The sequence below is a fragment of the Bubalus kerabau genome, chromosome 2 (genome assembly GCF_029407905.1).
Source record: "Bubalus kerabau isolate K-KA32 ecotype Philippines breed swamp buffalo chromosome 2, PCC_UOA_SB_1v2, whole genome shotgun sequence".
Lineage (NCBI taxonomy): Eukaryota > Metazoa > Chordata > Mammalia > Artiodactyla > Bovidae > Bubalus > Bubalus kerabau.
The window spans coordinates 128,584,342-128,600,164 of NC_073625.1; the positions used below are offsets into that span (position 1 = coordinate 128,584,342).

Consider the following 15,823-nt stretch of genomic DNA (forward strand, 5'->3'; position numbering starts at 1 on the left):
AATTCTGAGATCCCCTGAGACCCTTGGCTAGTCTCACTTTTCAAGCCAGAAGATACATACTATTATAGTAGAGAAGGATTAGTGTCATAAACAAATGCTCACTGCTGTCCTTCTTAGTAACTGTTTTTCACTGACATTCTCTCTTTCTACCTGAGGACTAATAGGCAGGTTTCAGAAAGCCCAGGTCACGGACTTCAGGTCATAATCATGGAAAAGAATGAAGGTTTTCTATATATAATATCATGTCATCTGCATATAGTGACGTGCAGTTTATACATACAGTTTACCTCTTCCCTTCCAATTTGGGTATCTTTTTCTTGTCTCATTGCTGTGGCTAGGACTTACAATACTGTATTGAACAGAAGTGGACTGAGAGTGGGCATCCTTATCTTATTTCAGATTTTAGTGGGAACGCTTTCAGCTTTTCACTGTTGAGGATTACATTGGCTGTGGGTTTGTCATAAATAGCCTTTAATAAGTTGAGATGCATTCCCTCTGTATCCATTTTGGTAAGACTTATCATGAAAAGATGTTGAATTCTGTCCAATGGGTTTTTTTTTGTTTTGTTTTGTTTTTTGCATTTATTGAGATGACTGTGTGGGTCTTGTCTTTTCTTTTGTTAATGTAGTATATCACATTAATTTGCATATGCTGAACTATCCTTGTGAACTTGGGATGAATCCCACTTGGTCACTGTGTATGACCTTTAGATCACAGATGTGGCTAACTAAAATTTTGCTGTGAATTTTTGCATCTATATTCACTATGAAAGGTATTGGCCTGTAATTTTCTTTTTTGGTGGTATCTTTGGTTTTGGTATTAGGGTGATGGTGGCTTTGGGAGTGCTCCCTCCTCTTCAATCTTTTGGAAGAGTCTGAGAAGGATCAGTAAAAGTTCTTTGTATGTTGGGTAGAATTTGCCTGTGAAGCTATCTGGTTCTGAACTTTAGTTTGCAGGGAGTTTTTTTTGGTTGTTTGTTTTTAAATTACAGATTCTATTTCACTTCTAGTGATTGGTCTGTTCAAATCATCTATTTCTTTTTTATTCAGTTTTCATGGACTGTGTGTTTCTAGAAAGCTGTCTATTTCTTCTAGGTCGTCAAATTTGTTGACATATAATTGTTCATATTCAAATTGGAGGAGGAGGTAGAACTGTCACTGTCTGCAGATGAAATGATACTATATATAAAAAATCTTAGAGACTCCACACAAAAACTACTAGAACTGATAAATGAATTCAGCAACACAGCAGGGCACAAGATTAACATCCAGAAATTGGTTGCATTTCTTTACACTAACAATGAAATAGCAGAAAGAGAGTGTAGAAAAACAATACCTTTTAGAAATGATACAAATGAACTTAACAAAACAGAAAGAGACTCAAAGACTTACAAAACGAACTTACGGCTGCCAGGAAAGGGATAATTAGGTAGTTTGGGATGGTCACGTACACACTGCTATATGTAAAATGGATAACCAACAAGGACCTACTGTACAGCACACGGGCCTCTGTTCAGTGTTATGTGGCAGCTTTAATGGGAGGGGGTTTGAGGAGAATGGGTACATGTACATGTATGGCTGAGGCTCTTCACTGTTCACCTAAACTATCACAACATTGTTGGTCAGCTATACCCCAATATAAAAGAAGTAAGTTCAAAATATAAAACTAAAAAAAAAAAGATGCAGCCATATGATCACAGCAACACCACTCACAATACCCAAGACACGGAAACAACCTAAATGTCCACTGACAGATGAATGGATAAATAAGATGTGGTGCATATATACAATGGAATACTATTCAGCCATAAAAAAGAACAAAATAATGCCATCTGCAACAACATGGATGCAATTAGTAATCATCATACTAAGTGAAGTCAGAAAGACAAATATATGATATCACTTTTATGTGGAATCTAAAATATGGCAAAAAGGAGCCTATCTACAAAACAGAAACAGACTCAAAGAGAGAACAGACTTGTGGCTGCCAAGGGGGAGAGGGGCAGAAGGGGGATAGACTAGGAGTCTGGGATTGGTAGACGCAAACTATGACATACAGAATGGATAAACAATGTCCTATTATATAGCACAGGGCACTCCACTGAATATCCTGGGATAAACCAGAATGAAAAGGAATGTATATATGTATATAATTGAGTCACTCTGCGGTACAAAAAAATTTAACACAACACTGTAAATCAACAACACATTAAGTAAATAAATAAGAATAGGAAAGAACATGGCAGCAACAGTCAGATCCACGACCATGTCAAACTTTACCTGAGCCATGAACCCCTGGAAACAGTCAGATAAGGAAATTCCCCTTAACCTGTTTTCCAGAACAGAAAGAACCACCCCTCCCCATAAGACTCAGAGAAGACCTAGCTAGTCCTCAGGCTTACATATGACAAAGCCAGACACACATCTACCAAGTTTCCATTCTTAGCTGACGTGCCTGTCCTCACTGATTGACTAGAACAAAATGCTTGCCAACTGATGCCCAAATGTTAGCTAGGCTTCTCCCCTTTCAAGCTTCTGACCCACCCTCTGCTCAAGCCAGCATACGCCCTCTCCTTAATGATACCATCTGAGAATCAGCTGACATTAAGGAAAGACATTTCTTGATCACTGTCTGATTCTGCCACCTACTCCCCCATATCTGGTCCTTCCTAGACTTGTTTACCTGCCTCTATAAAAGAAATTTCCTTTCTGCCTGATCTTTGAGACCCTTGCAGATCCTTTGGTCAAAATGTTCCCCCTATGGTAATAGCTTCCTCCCTTCTATTGTAATAGCTCCCTCCCCTTATGGCAGTAATTCTTTTGAATGAAGTCTCTTTTTATCTAAGTCCAAATTTGTTTTTCCTTGATAGACAACATATTCTATTAATTCAGACTAGGTGTTAGGGTCTAACTAAAATCATTCAGCATATTAACGAGCATGCCACTTGCTTAATGCAACTACAGACTCATAAGATCTTAACCTGCCAAAAGATCTAAAAATCAACCAGTCCACCCTCTCACCCAGAGCAAGAATCCATCTGTAGAAGCTTTGAGAGACAGACACGCTGCCACTGCCTGCACACCTCTGGTAATAGGTAATGTAAGAAAATTCTCATACTAAACCAGCATCATCATTTACGCAGTATTTACCCTTAAGTACTCGTCTGTCCTCTGAACTACTTACTGGGTTGGCCAAGAATTTGGAAGTCAGAAGCATTCTTTGAATTGGGTTGGCCAAAAATTTCATTCAGGAAACCCAAAAGAAATTTTTGGCCAACCCAGTAGTTCAGCCTAAACGAAATTTTTGGCCAACCCAATACAAACAACACTTCTAACTTCTAAATCAGCACCCTCCAGATATCTGAAGGTGACTGCACCTCAGCTTTTTCACATCAGCGTAAAGAGGTCCTTTGGCCTGCTGAGATCTTCTATCCTGTCTATGCAAAAACAAAGATCAAATCACATCCCCTGGTTGCTCTGTTTGTTAAATCAATAGAGGCATGGAAGTCACATCTGGATATAATGTGCATCTAAGTTTTTCTAAGACAAATACTTTAAGGAAAGAGGCAGCATACAACAAGGGCTATCACTTTGTTGTTCATGAGGAGTCACACCTTTGCAGGAGAGTTAAGGGTGAGGCACAAAAAGGCCAATGACTTTAGCTTATACTACAAAGTTACAGCAACCAGAACAGTATGGTACTGGCACAAAAACCAACACACAGATCAATGGAACAGAATAAAGTTCAGAAAGAAATCCATGCACTTATGGTCAGTAATCTACAACAAAGCATGCAAGAATATACAATGGAGAAAGGACAATCTCTTCAAGTGGTGTGGGGAAAAACGGACAGTTACACGTGAAATTAGAACATTCTGTAACACCATACACAAAAATAAACTCAAATTAAAGACCTAAATGTAAGACCTAAAATCATAAAACTCCTAGAGAAAGACACAGGAAGAACACTCTTTGACATAAATTGTGGCAGTATTTTTTGCATCCATTAGATCCATTTCCTAGAGTAATGGAGACAGAAGGAAAAATAAACAAACAGGACCTAATTAAATTTAAAAGCTTTTGCATAGTGAAGGAAACCATCAACAAACAAGACAACCTACTGAATGAGAAAAGGAATTGCAAATGATATGACTGATAAGAGGTTAATATCCAAAATAAATAGTTCATGTAACTCAGGATTAAAAACACAAAAAATAAATGTTGGCAACAATGTAGAGAGAAGGGAACCCTCGTATGCTGCTGATGGGAATGTCAATTGTGCAGCCACTGTGGAAAACAGTATGGAGGTTTCTTATTAAACTAAAAATAAAACTACTACATAATCCAGAAATTCCACTCCTGGGTATATATCCAAAAAAACCCTCAAAACACTAATTTGAAAAGATACATGCACCCTAATATTCATAGAAGGATTATTTACAATTACAAAAAAAAAAAAAAAACAAAACAACTGGAAGCAACCTAAGTATCTATCAACAGATGAAAGAATAAAGATGTATATATGTACAATGGAATTCTACTCAGCCATAAAAAAAGAATGAAATTTTACTACTTGCAGCAACATACATGGATGTGGAAGGTATTATGCTAAGTGAAATAAATCAGATAGAGAAAGACAAATAGTATATGGTATCACTTATATGCAGAATTTAAAAAATACAACAAACTAGTGAATGTCTCAGAGAAAAGAAACAGACTCTCAGATAGAACAAACTAGTGGTTACCAGTGGGGACAGGAAATATAAGGGTAGGGGAGTGGGAAGGACAAACCATTATATATAAAATAAGCTACAAGGATACATTGTACAACACAGGGAATATAGCCAATATTTTATAATAACTATAAATGGACTATAACCTTTAAAAATTGCGAATCACTATATTGTATACCTGTCGCTTATTGACTCATTGGAAAAGATTCTGATGCTGGGAAAGACTGAAGGCAGAAGGAGAAGAGGGTGGCAGAGGATGAGATAGTTGGCTGGCATCACCGATTCAATGGACATGAACCTGGGGGAGATGGTGAGGGACAGGGAAACTTGGCGTGCTACAGTCCATGGGGTTGTGAAGAGTCGGACACGACTTGGTGGCTCAACAACAACGACACCTTATATAATATCGTACATCAACTGCACTTCAATTAAATAAAAAAGGCAAATGAATTTTTATTTAAGCCATCATCACACAACAGCTAGGAACCGTTGCATCTGTCTCTCAGCACGTTCTCCTTTTGTGTTTCTTTGACTTTTGTGAAACTATCATTCTTGGGCTGGTCAGTTAAAGCAGCCAGCTTTTCCTGTTGCTATGGAAACAGTGGTTCTATGAGGCTTTTTCCTTAAAAAAAAAAAAACAAAACTTCCCACTCCATAATTTAATAAAAATCATGAGCAAATACAGTCATCTACATTCCTGACATGACTGGCAAGACTTGGAATCATCTATAAAAATTCTGCCTCACCAGAACGTTTCAGAAAAAAAGTCAGCTCTAAATTCTGATATTACGTTTGAAATTGTGCACCAATTTCTGGGAGGCTTGGCTATTAAATCCACCAGTTCAGTCACCATTAACTTGTGTAGTTAAGAGCCTGGCACATTATAGGCTTATTGAATATCTGCTGAATGTACCCAGAACTATTAGAAAGGCGTCCCACTCTGCCACTCCCAGTTTCCTCCCTAACTGGAAGAAGAGAACACTGAATGTACCCCTAACTAGTGGGCTCCACCAGCCAGAGTACCCGGCCCCTGATGCTTCCACAACAGCAGAGAAAGCTCGTCTAAAACAGGGATGGCTCAGAGAGTGTAACCACGCTTTTGTAATCAAGAATAAGACAAAACTGCTTTCTCTGATTATTATGCATGTAACAATACCATTGTTCATTCTGAATATTCATTGGAATGATTGATGCTGAAGCTCCAATACTTTGTCCACTGGATGCGAAGAGCCAACTCATTGGAAAAGATCCTGATGCTGGGAAAGACAGAAGATGGGAGAAGGGGGCAACAAAGAATGAGGTGGCTGGATGGCATCATCGACTCAACAGACATGAGTCTGAGCAAACTCTGGGAGATAGTGAAGGACAGGGAAGTCTGGTGTGCTGCAGTCCATGAGGTTGCAAAGAGTTGGACACGACTGAGTGAGTGAACAGCAAAGTCAACTTTGCCACACAAGTTCTGGTTGGTGTTTCTAGCGTAGTGAAGAAACGATGCATTATAGCTAAGAGGTTTTTAATGCTGCCTTCCACTAACTCTCTATACTTCTTTAATCCACCTCAAACACCAACAGTACCTCCAATCTTGATCTATGCTATGGAGTTTATTGCAATGAACTTTATGACAATTTCTATCTAAGGAAAATGTATCTAATTTTCAAATTTCTGGTCATCCAAGATCAAGATACAATCAAGATACAGAAGTCCTAGGAAAGTATATGTGTCTTCCTACTTTTTTTATTGAACTCATCAGAGCACATTAAGAAGAAATTTTATATACAAAAAATATGGTATACAAATTTTAAGCACTATAGATAAATTATTACACATGATAAGTATTTCTAATCCAGAGCTTTCCAAAGGAATTTCTAAAATATGAAATGCTCATGGAATCTGCCAGGTCCTGACACGGCAGCAGAATAGAATGACTCCTCCATGAGATACCCACCCTGAGCCAACACGGCTCCCGGCTCCCCAGCACTTGAATGTGGCTCTTGGCAGGGCCAACACTGACAGCAGAGTCACCAAACACCTTCTGTGGTTACTGGTCAACAGAAAAAAGCTTTGGCTCAAATCAAGAACACTGCTGCTCTTTTGTGTTTCTTACACATGTCACTCTGGCAGTCACACTGTTCTACAGATACTGCTGGTGCTCCCATCTGTCAGTGCAGCTTTGGGAAGAGTGACTGCAGATCCAAGATGACAACCAGGATACACAGATATGCACAAACAAACACAGATACACACGCTGAACTAGGGAAGTAACAAGGCTCAGTAACGCTGAGCCTCACACTGATCGTGCTCAGAGTGTTGCTGACTGAGCTCAAACAGTAAGGAGCTGACCATGCTGGGAACACAAGCCCAGGACAGCAATGATGTTTCACTGGTTCTTTCTAGAGTTATTCAGCAGAAACTTCCTCTTCCCCCTTGAGCCCCCAAAACAACTATGAAGTCTGTGGAATCTTACATCTCTCTCATCCACGAAACAACTCCTGAGCAACTGCATACTCTGTTCTACACTTAGAGGAACAACAAGAAACACAACTGCTGTGGGCCTTGCCCTCTGAGGTGGAGGGTCTAGTCGGGGATACATATAAGCAAAGAGGCAATGTCAACACAGCCAGTTAAGCATGTTGGTAGACACAAGTTCAGGGTACTCTGAGAGCTCAAAAAAGGAAGGACGCCTAACTTAAGACTTAGGGTGTCAAAAGGGTGTACTGCCACTGCCACTGCCAAGTCGCTTCAGTCGTGTCCGACTCTGTGCGACCCCATGGACTGCAGCCCACCAGGCTTCTCCATCCCTGGGATTCTCCAGGCAAGAACACTGGAGTGGGTTGCCATTTCCTTCTCCAATGCATGAAAGTGGAAAGTGAAAGTCAAGTCGCTCAGTCGTGTCTGACTCTTAGCGACCCCATGGACTGCAGCCCACCAGGCTCCTCCATCCATGGGATTTTCCGGGCAACAGTACTGGAGTGGGGTGCCATTGTAGGGGGACAAAAAAGGCTAAGACTGGAATCTACCTCACCCCCTCACTCCATTAGCATAGCACAGGCTTAGGATTTTGTTTCCTCTAATTGGTCTTTCTGCCTCAAACCTCACGTTTGAGGGGAGCACTAATCCTTGAGATGAAAAGCAAACTTCACAGGCTGCGCTCTGTCACCTGACTCTTGTTTATTTCACTGGGCTGCTGCAAGCTCCCATATTTAAGATAAGCAGAACAGTCCCCATTTCCTGAAATGTGTTGTGTTCACCCGTATCTGCCAATACCACCTTTTCCCTTGTTTCCAGGCTGGATTAAGCTCTACCTCCACTGGGAAGCCTTCCCTGATCTCTTCTCTTAGTCTGGGAGAAGCACCTGTTATGATGTACATTTTAAAGTTTTTCTCAACACTGTAACCAGTGAGATATTAAGTACATGCTGTTAAGTTAGGGCTTCAAGTCAGGGGTGGTCAGTGGCCCTAACCAAGAATCCACATTTCAGAGACGGCAACACATGAACTTCCAAAGGAGGCTCCTAAAAGCCTTTTAGCTGTTCATATATGGACACCTAACACCTATGACTTTGCTCATTAGCTCAGAAAACACCAGAAAAATTTTCCGTTGGTAAAATTAATGGCTTGATAATCAGAATGTTAAATAGTAGAAATGGTCTCTCATTGCTAAAATAAAAGGTATTCAAAATATGTATTCATAGTCTGGATAAAATGTTTTCGAGATATTAATTTAATAAATGTCTTTAAGTACGGTTGGATTTGCTTTCATTATAATCTAGTAACAAGGTTGTAGGGGAGCAGCTAACCATTTCTCAAGTTTCTTAATTGGACTCTGTACCTAAAGAATATAAGAGTTGTACTAAATGAGGTTAGTAATTTCAAAACAAGGAAGCACCCCATCATCCTGCATGGCATGTGTCAAGTTGCAAGGTAACTGTCAGGGCACCTGCTAATGGCTGAGGTCCTTGAGAACATGGATGTTATTTCTCATCTCTGTAGTCTGTTTCTTTGCTCATTATCTACTACAAAGAAATATTTGCTGAATGGACAATAATATCAGTAGCATAACAAAGTGAAAGGACATTAGACTAGGAGTTGGGGGAGACTTGTGTTTTAATGCCAGTTATAATTTACTGAGTATTTGATATGTGTCAGGCACAGTGGCAGGCACTTAAATCGTTTCTCATTTAATCTTTAAATTCTGAGAGGTAGCATTATCCTTTTACAGAGAAGGAAACAGGGAGGCTGACTTGAGGTTATTCAGATAGAGAAGTGGAAGAGTCGATCTTTGAATCCAAGTCTGGCTGAACCCAAAGCATGGGTTTTTAACTACTGTGTTAGAAGTGTGTTCCATGTTAACATTTGAGAGAGGCAAAAAATCTTCCCTCTAGAGTCCAGTTTCCTCCTTTGTTTACTGAGTGGGACTAAGCAGCGGATGCCCGTTCCAGCTCCTCGTGGTACAGTGCGATGGCTCTGAGCGGCAGCAGTCAGCACCACCGCCTTGCCTGCCTTTGCTGCCTTGACAAGAGTGAAAGAGGCCTTCATGTGCAACATGTTCTAGGGCTTTTCAGATAACATATTTTGCTTCTATTCTTTTTTTTTCTTCCTTTGAAGCAGTCTTGGAGGATTCTGAAGGCAGAGAAAAGGGACCTGTTTTTGGCACAATGCTTGAAGCTAGAACCTGCTGTTAAGTCAACAGGGACAGCAAGTTGTTATTTTTGTTCTATTATACAAGCCTTTGCCAACATGGATGCTGTGAAATTGTTTAAAAAAGGGGGGGACAAGGAAAGCAAACCTTCAACCAGGACACTTCAACTATCAGAGAAATAAAAACAGAAAAAGAGAGCATAGCAAAAATGCCAATCTTTTGGCTATGTTTCCACTGTACTGCTACAGCTGGATAAAGAAAAGGATTTTAGTGGTCCTCTTGGCATCATCTGAGAATTATTTGGTTGAAAGACACACTCTATCTGTGCCACAGAGTTTACAGTCAAGGGGTGAAATAGCACAGATAGAAGTTCTATCTTATGAGTATTTATGAGGACTTACTTAGCTGATATCTGCTGAAATGTTAATACCTCAGACTAGTCTGTTCTAGGAACAGCCACCTGGAGGGATGGTACATTGTTAAGAAAAACTATATACCTTTCATCCTTAGAATATCTTTCATCTGCTATCTCTCACTGATACCAGGATGCCCATTTGGCGCTAGTAGTAAAGAACCTTCCTGCCAATGCACAAGACATAAGAGACGTGGGTTTGATCCTTGGGTCAGGAAGATCTCCTGGAGGAGGGCATGACAACCTGCTCTCTCTGTCCTGGAGAATCCCATGGACAGACCTACCTGGCAGGCTACAGTCCCTAGGGCTGTGAAGGGTCAGACACAACTGAAGCAACTTGGTACATAGTACACACACAGGAATTCTAGAACAATGAAAGTCCCTAGTTGCCAGGAGACTGATGCTAGACTCAACCCCCCAACTGGCTTCTCTGGAACAGTCAAAGAGCTCTGGTGAGCTCTTTTTAAGGCATCCAATCAGAAAGAACCTTTGACAGCACTAAGATGATTAAAAATCACTCATTTTGAGCACACTGTTCAATAGAGGAGAACACATACACAGAAGGAGGAAGTTGGCTTTCTTCCATTAAAACTCACTCACCTTTTTAATAGCAGGATCCCCTTTGGACAGATGACAGGATGGGGACATTTTTACCTAGGGGGGAAGAAAAAGGCAAACCTTTTGATATGTTCTTATTTACAGCTGAGTTTTGTTTGACCCACCCTCAAAATAACTCAACTGGAAGTGGCATAGTAGTGTGTGTGCATGCTCAGTCATGTCCAATTCTTTGAGGCCCCATGAACTGTAGCCTGCCAAAGCTCCTCTGCCCATGGAATTTTCCAGGCAAGAATTCTGGAGTGAGGCACCATTTCCTTCATCAGGGGATCTTCCTGACACAGGGATCAAACCCGACTCTCTTGCGTCTCCTGCGTTGGCAGGTGGATTCTTTACCACTAGTGCCACCTGGGAAGCCCCAGAAGTGGTATAACTGAGATAAAACAGACATTTTAAGGGAACCAATGAACATATGTATATTTTTTAAAGTCCCTTTGAAGTTTCTCTGAGATGAAAAACTCAGTGGTTAGCCAAGATAAAAATGTGATTAAGCTATGAAAAGTATTACAGATAGTCCAAATTGGTTTTAGCCAAATGGTAAGGAACCTAAGAGATCTTTGGGGACAATATTAATTTTAATTATCTTTGTGGACAACTGACATGATCCAAAGTAGTCAGGGATATATTATTTCATAATGATAAAGAAATCAATTCATCAGGAGGACATAACAATCCTAAACATCTACACATCTAACAGCTTAAAATATGTAAGTTAAAAAGTGATAGAAATGCAAGGAGAAATAGATCTTACAGCCAGAGATTTCCATATTTCTCTCAAGAAATGAGAGAACAAATATGAAGATTACAGAAGATATACCCAATTTAAAAAATGGGCAAAGGATCTGAACATTTTTCAAAAGAAGACATACCAAAGAACAATAGATACATGAAAAAGTGCTCAACATCACTTATGAGGGAAATGCAAAGCAAAACTACAGTGATGTATCACCTCACACCAGTTAGGATGGCTTTCATAAAAAAAGACAAGGTATAACCAATGTTGGGGAGGATGTGGAGAAAGGGAGCCCTTACACATTGTTGGCAGGAATGTAGACTGGTAGTTATTATGGAAAACAGTATGGCAGTTTCTCAAAACATTTTAAAAACTGAACTATCATATCATCCAGCAATCTCACAGCTAGGTATACACCAGAAGGAATTGAAAGCAACATCTTAAAGAGATACCTGCTCACCCATGTTCAGCATACCATTATTTACAATAGCCAAGATATGGAAACAACTCAAGCATCTATCAGAAGATGAATGGATAAAGAAGATATATTTATCTATCTATCTATCTCACATCCTCATACACACACACAATGAAATATTACTCGGTCATAAGAGAAGGAAATCTTACCATCTGCAACAATAAGGATGGACCTAGAGGGCATTATACAAAGAGAGAAGTCAGACAAAGAAGGACAAATGTTGTATGATATCACTTACAAGTGGAATTTAGAAAAGCTGGACTTGTAAAAACAGAAAGTAGAATGGTGGTTACTAGGGGCTGGGAGGTTAGGGGTAGTGAGGGTGATGTTGTTGAAGAGGATAACCTTTTAACTAGTAGAGAAATAAGTTCTGAAGATCTAAGGCACAACACAGTGATCAGAGTCAACAATACTCTACTATACATTTCAAAGTTGCTAAGAGACTAGATCATTACTGTTCTCAACACAAAAAAGAAATGGTAATTATTGACATGATAAAGGTGTTTGCTAAGGCTACGGGTATGAAAAGGCAAAAAGATATGACACTGAAAGATGAACTCCCCAGGTCAAGAGGTGCCCAATATGCTACTGCCGAAGAGCAGAGAAATAGCTCCAGAAGGAATGAAGAAGCTGAGCCAAAGTGGAAACAACACCCAGTTGTGGATGTGGCTGGTGGTGAAAGTCCAATGTGTAAAGAACAATACTGCATAGGAACCTGGAATGTTAGGTCCATAAATTAAGGTAAATTGGAAGTGGTCAAACGGGAGATGGCAAGAGTGAACACTGACATTTTAGGAATCAGTGAACTAAAATGGATGGATGGGTGAATTTAATTCAGATGACTGTTATATCTACTACTGTGGGCAAGAATCCCTTGGAAGAAATGGAGTAGCCCTCGCAGTCAACAAAAGAGTCCGAAACGCAGTACGTGGGTTCAGTCTCAAAAACAACAGAATGATCTGTTTGTTTCCAAGGCAAACCATTCAATATCACAATAATCCAAATCTAAGTCCCAACCACTAATGCCAAAGAGCTGAACACTTTTATGAAGACCTACAAGACTTTCTAGAATGAACACCAAAAAAAAAAGTGTCCTTCATCATAGGGGACTGGAATGCAAAAGTAGGAAGTCAAGAGATACCTGGAGTAACAGGCAAGTTTGACCTTGGAGTACAGAATGAAGCAGGATAAAAGCTAGCTGAGTTTTGTCAACTGGACTGCACTGGTCATAACAAACACCCTCTTCCAACAACACAAGAGATGACTCGATACATGGACATCACCAGATGGTCAATACCGAAATCAGATTGATTACATTCTTTGCAGCCAAAGATGGAGTGACTCTATACAGTCAGCAAAAACAAGACTAGGAGCTGACTGCAGCTCAGATCATGAACTCCTTGTTGCCAAATTCAGACTTATATTGAAGAAAGCAGGGAAAACCATTAGGCCATTCAGGTATAACCTAAATCAAATCCCTTATGATTATACAATGGAAGTGACAAATAGATTCAAGGGATTAGATCTGATAGAGTGCCTGAAGGACTATGGACAGAGGTTCATAACATGGTACAGGAGGTAGTGATCAAAACCAACCCCAAGAAAAAGAAATGCAAAAAGGCAAAATGGTTTTCTGAGGAGGCCTTACAAACAGCTGAGAAAAGAAGAGAAGTGAAAGGCAAAGGAGAAAAGGAAAGATATACCCATCTGAATCCTGAGTTCCAAAGAACAGCAAGGAGAGATAAGAAAGCCTTCCTAAGTGAACAATGCAAAGAAATAGAGGAAACCAACAGAATGGGAAAGACTAGAGATCTCTTCAAGAAAATCAGATACCAAGGGAAAATTTCATGCAAAGATGGACAAAATAAAGGACAGAAATGGTATGGACCTAACAGAAGCAGAAGATATTAAGAAGAGGTGGCAAGAATACACAGAAGAATTATACCAAAAATGTCTTAATGACTCAGATAACCACGGTAGTGTGATCACTCAGATGAGAGCCAAACATCCTGGAATGTGAAGTCAAGTGGGCCTTAGGAAGCATCACTATGAACAAAGCTAGTGGAGGTGATGGAATTCCAGTTGTGCTATTTCAAATTCTTAAAAATGATGCTGTGAAAGTGCTGCACTCAATATGCCAGCAAATTTGGAAAACTCAGCAGTGGCCACAGGACTGGAAAAGGTCAGTTTTCATTCCAATCTCGAAGAAAGGCAATGCCAAAGAATGTTCAAACTACTACACTCATCTCACATGCTAGCAAAGTAATGCTCAAAATTCTCCAAGCCATGCTTCAACAGTACATGAACCGAGAACTTCCAGATGTTCAAGTTGGATTTAGAAAAGGCAGAGGAACCAGAGATAAAATTGCAAACATCCATTGGATCATAGAAAAAGCAAGAGAGTTCCAGAAAAACATCTACTTCTGCTTCATTGACTACACCAAAGCCTTTGATTGTGTGGATCACAAAAAACTGCGGAAAATTCTTCAAGAGATGTGAATACCAGACCACCTTACATGCCTCCTGAGAAACCTGTATATGCAGATCAAGAAGCAACAGTTAGAATCAGACATGGAACAATAGACTGGTTCAAAACTGAGAAAGGAGAAGTCAAGGCTGTATATTGTCACCCTGAATGTTTAACTTACATGCAGAGTACATCATGTGAAATGCTGTGCTGGATGAAGTACAAGCTGGAATCAAGACTGCCAGGAGAAATATCAGTAACCTCAGATATGTGGATGACACCACCCTTATGGAAGAAAATGAAGAGGAACTAAAGAGCCTCTTGATGAAGGTGAAAGAGGAGAGTGAAAAAGCTGGTTTAAAACTCAACATTTAAAATACTAAGATCATGACCTCTGGCCCTATCACTTCATGGCAAATAGATGGGGAAACAGTGACAGATTTTATTTTCTTGGGCTCTAAAATCACTGCAGATGGTGACTGCAGCCACGAAATTAAAAGACACTTGCTCCTTGGAAGAAAAGCTATGACCAACCTAGACAGCATATTAAAAAGCAGAGACATTACGTTGCCAACAAAGGTCCATCTAGTCAAAGCAATGGTTTTTCCAGTAGTTATTTATTGAGGTGGGAGTTGGACCATAAAGAAGGCTAAATGCCAAAGAATTGATGCTTTTGAACTGTGGTGTTGGAGAAGACTCTTGAGAGTGCCTTGGACTGCAAGGAGATCCAACCAGTCCATCCTAAAGGAGATCAATTCTGAATATTCATTGGAAGGACTGATGCTGAAGCTCCAATATGTTGGCCACCTGATGCAAAGAGCTGACTCATTAGAAAAGACCCTGATGCTGGGAAAAATTGAAAGGAGGAGGAGAATCGGATGACAGAGGACGAGATGGTTGGATGGCGTCACCGTCTCAATGGACATGATGAGCCTGAGCTAGCTCTCGGAGATGATGACGGACAGGGAAGCCTGGCATGCTGCAGTCCATGGGTCAGACACGACGGAGCGACTGAACAACAAAGCTACTGGGGTAATCATATTGTAATACATAAATGTATCAAACCAACACATAGTACACTCAAACCACACAATATTAAATGTCGATTATATGTCAATTTTAAAAAATAAAAAGGAAGGATATAGAAAATGTACATTGACAGAACCCTCCACCCAACAAAGGTAGAATACATACATAATCTTTTTCTGGTACAGTAGAGATATACCTCAGAGATATTATGAATTCAGTTTCAGGTCATTGCATTACAGCAAAAGTTGTGATAAAGCAAGTCACACAACTCTCTGGTTTCCTGCTGCATATAAAAGTTGTTTATACTACACTAGTCTATTAAGGAGCATTATATCTAAAGAAACAATGTACATATTTTAATTGAAAAATATATTCTTGCTTAAAAAATGCTAACTATAATCTGAGCCTTCAGTGAGTAATAATTTCTTTGCTGATGGAGGGTCTTGCCTCTATGTTGATGGCTGCTGATTGACCAGGGTGGTGGTTTCTGGAGGCTGGGGTGGCTGTAGCAATTTCTTACAATAAGACAACAATTAAGTGTGCCACATCTATTGACTCTTCCTTTCACAAATGATGTCTCTGTAGCATGCAAAGCTGTCTGACAGTATTCTACCCACAACGGAACTACTTGAAAAACTGGAGTCAATCCTCTTAAACCTTGTTGCCACTTTATCAACTAAGTTTATGTAACATAAATCCTTTGTTGTCATATCAACAAT

General features: G+C 39.9%; 1 protein-coding gene across 17 annotated transcripts in view; it reads right to left on the reverse strand.

Moving 5' to 3' along the window:
- Positions 1 to 15,823, reverse strand: part of VPS8 (VPS8 subunit of CORVET complex) — a 303,545-nt gene that overhangs the window by 27,240 nt on the left and 260,482 nt on the right. For 14 of the 17 annotated variants that reach the window (XR_008710494.1, XR_008710495.1, XM_055568843.1 and 11 more), the window contains one exon: positions 10,383 to 10,436. The exons of 1 other annotated variant lie outside the window; for it this stretch is intronic. Coding sequence is in view for 14 of the 16 variants with exons in the window: in XM_055568843.1 (XP_055424818.1) it covers positions 10,383 to 10,436 (54 nt within the window). In the remaining 2 variants the exon portion in view is untranslated. Of the gene's footprint in view, positions 1 to 5,952; positions 5,989 to 8,811; positions 9,352 to 10,382; positions 10,437 to 15,823 lie in introns of those variants that run through there. 2 more of the 17 variants (XM_055568852.1, XM_055568851.1) reach the window with 2 other exon arrangements.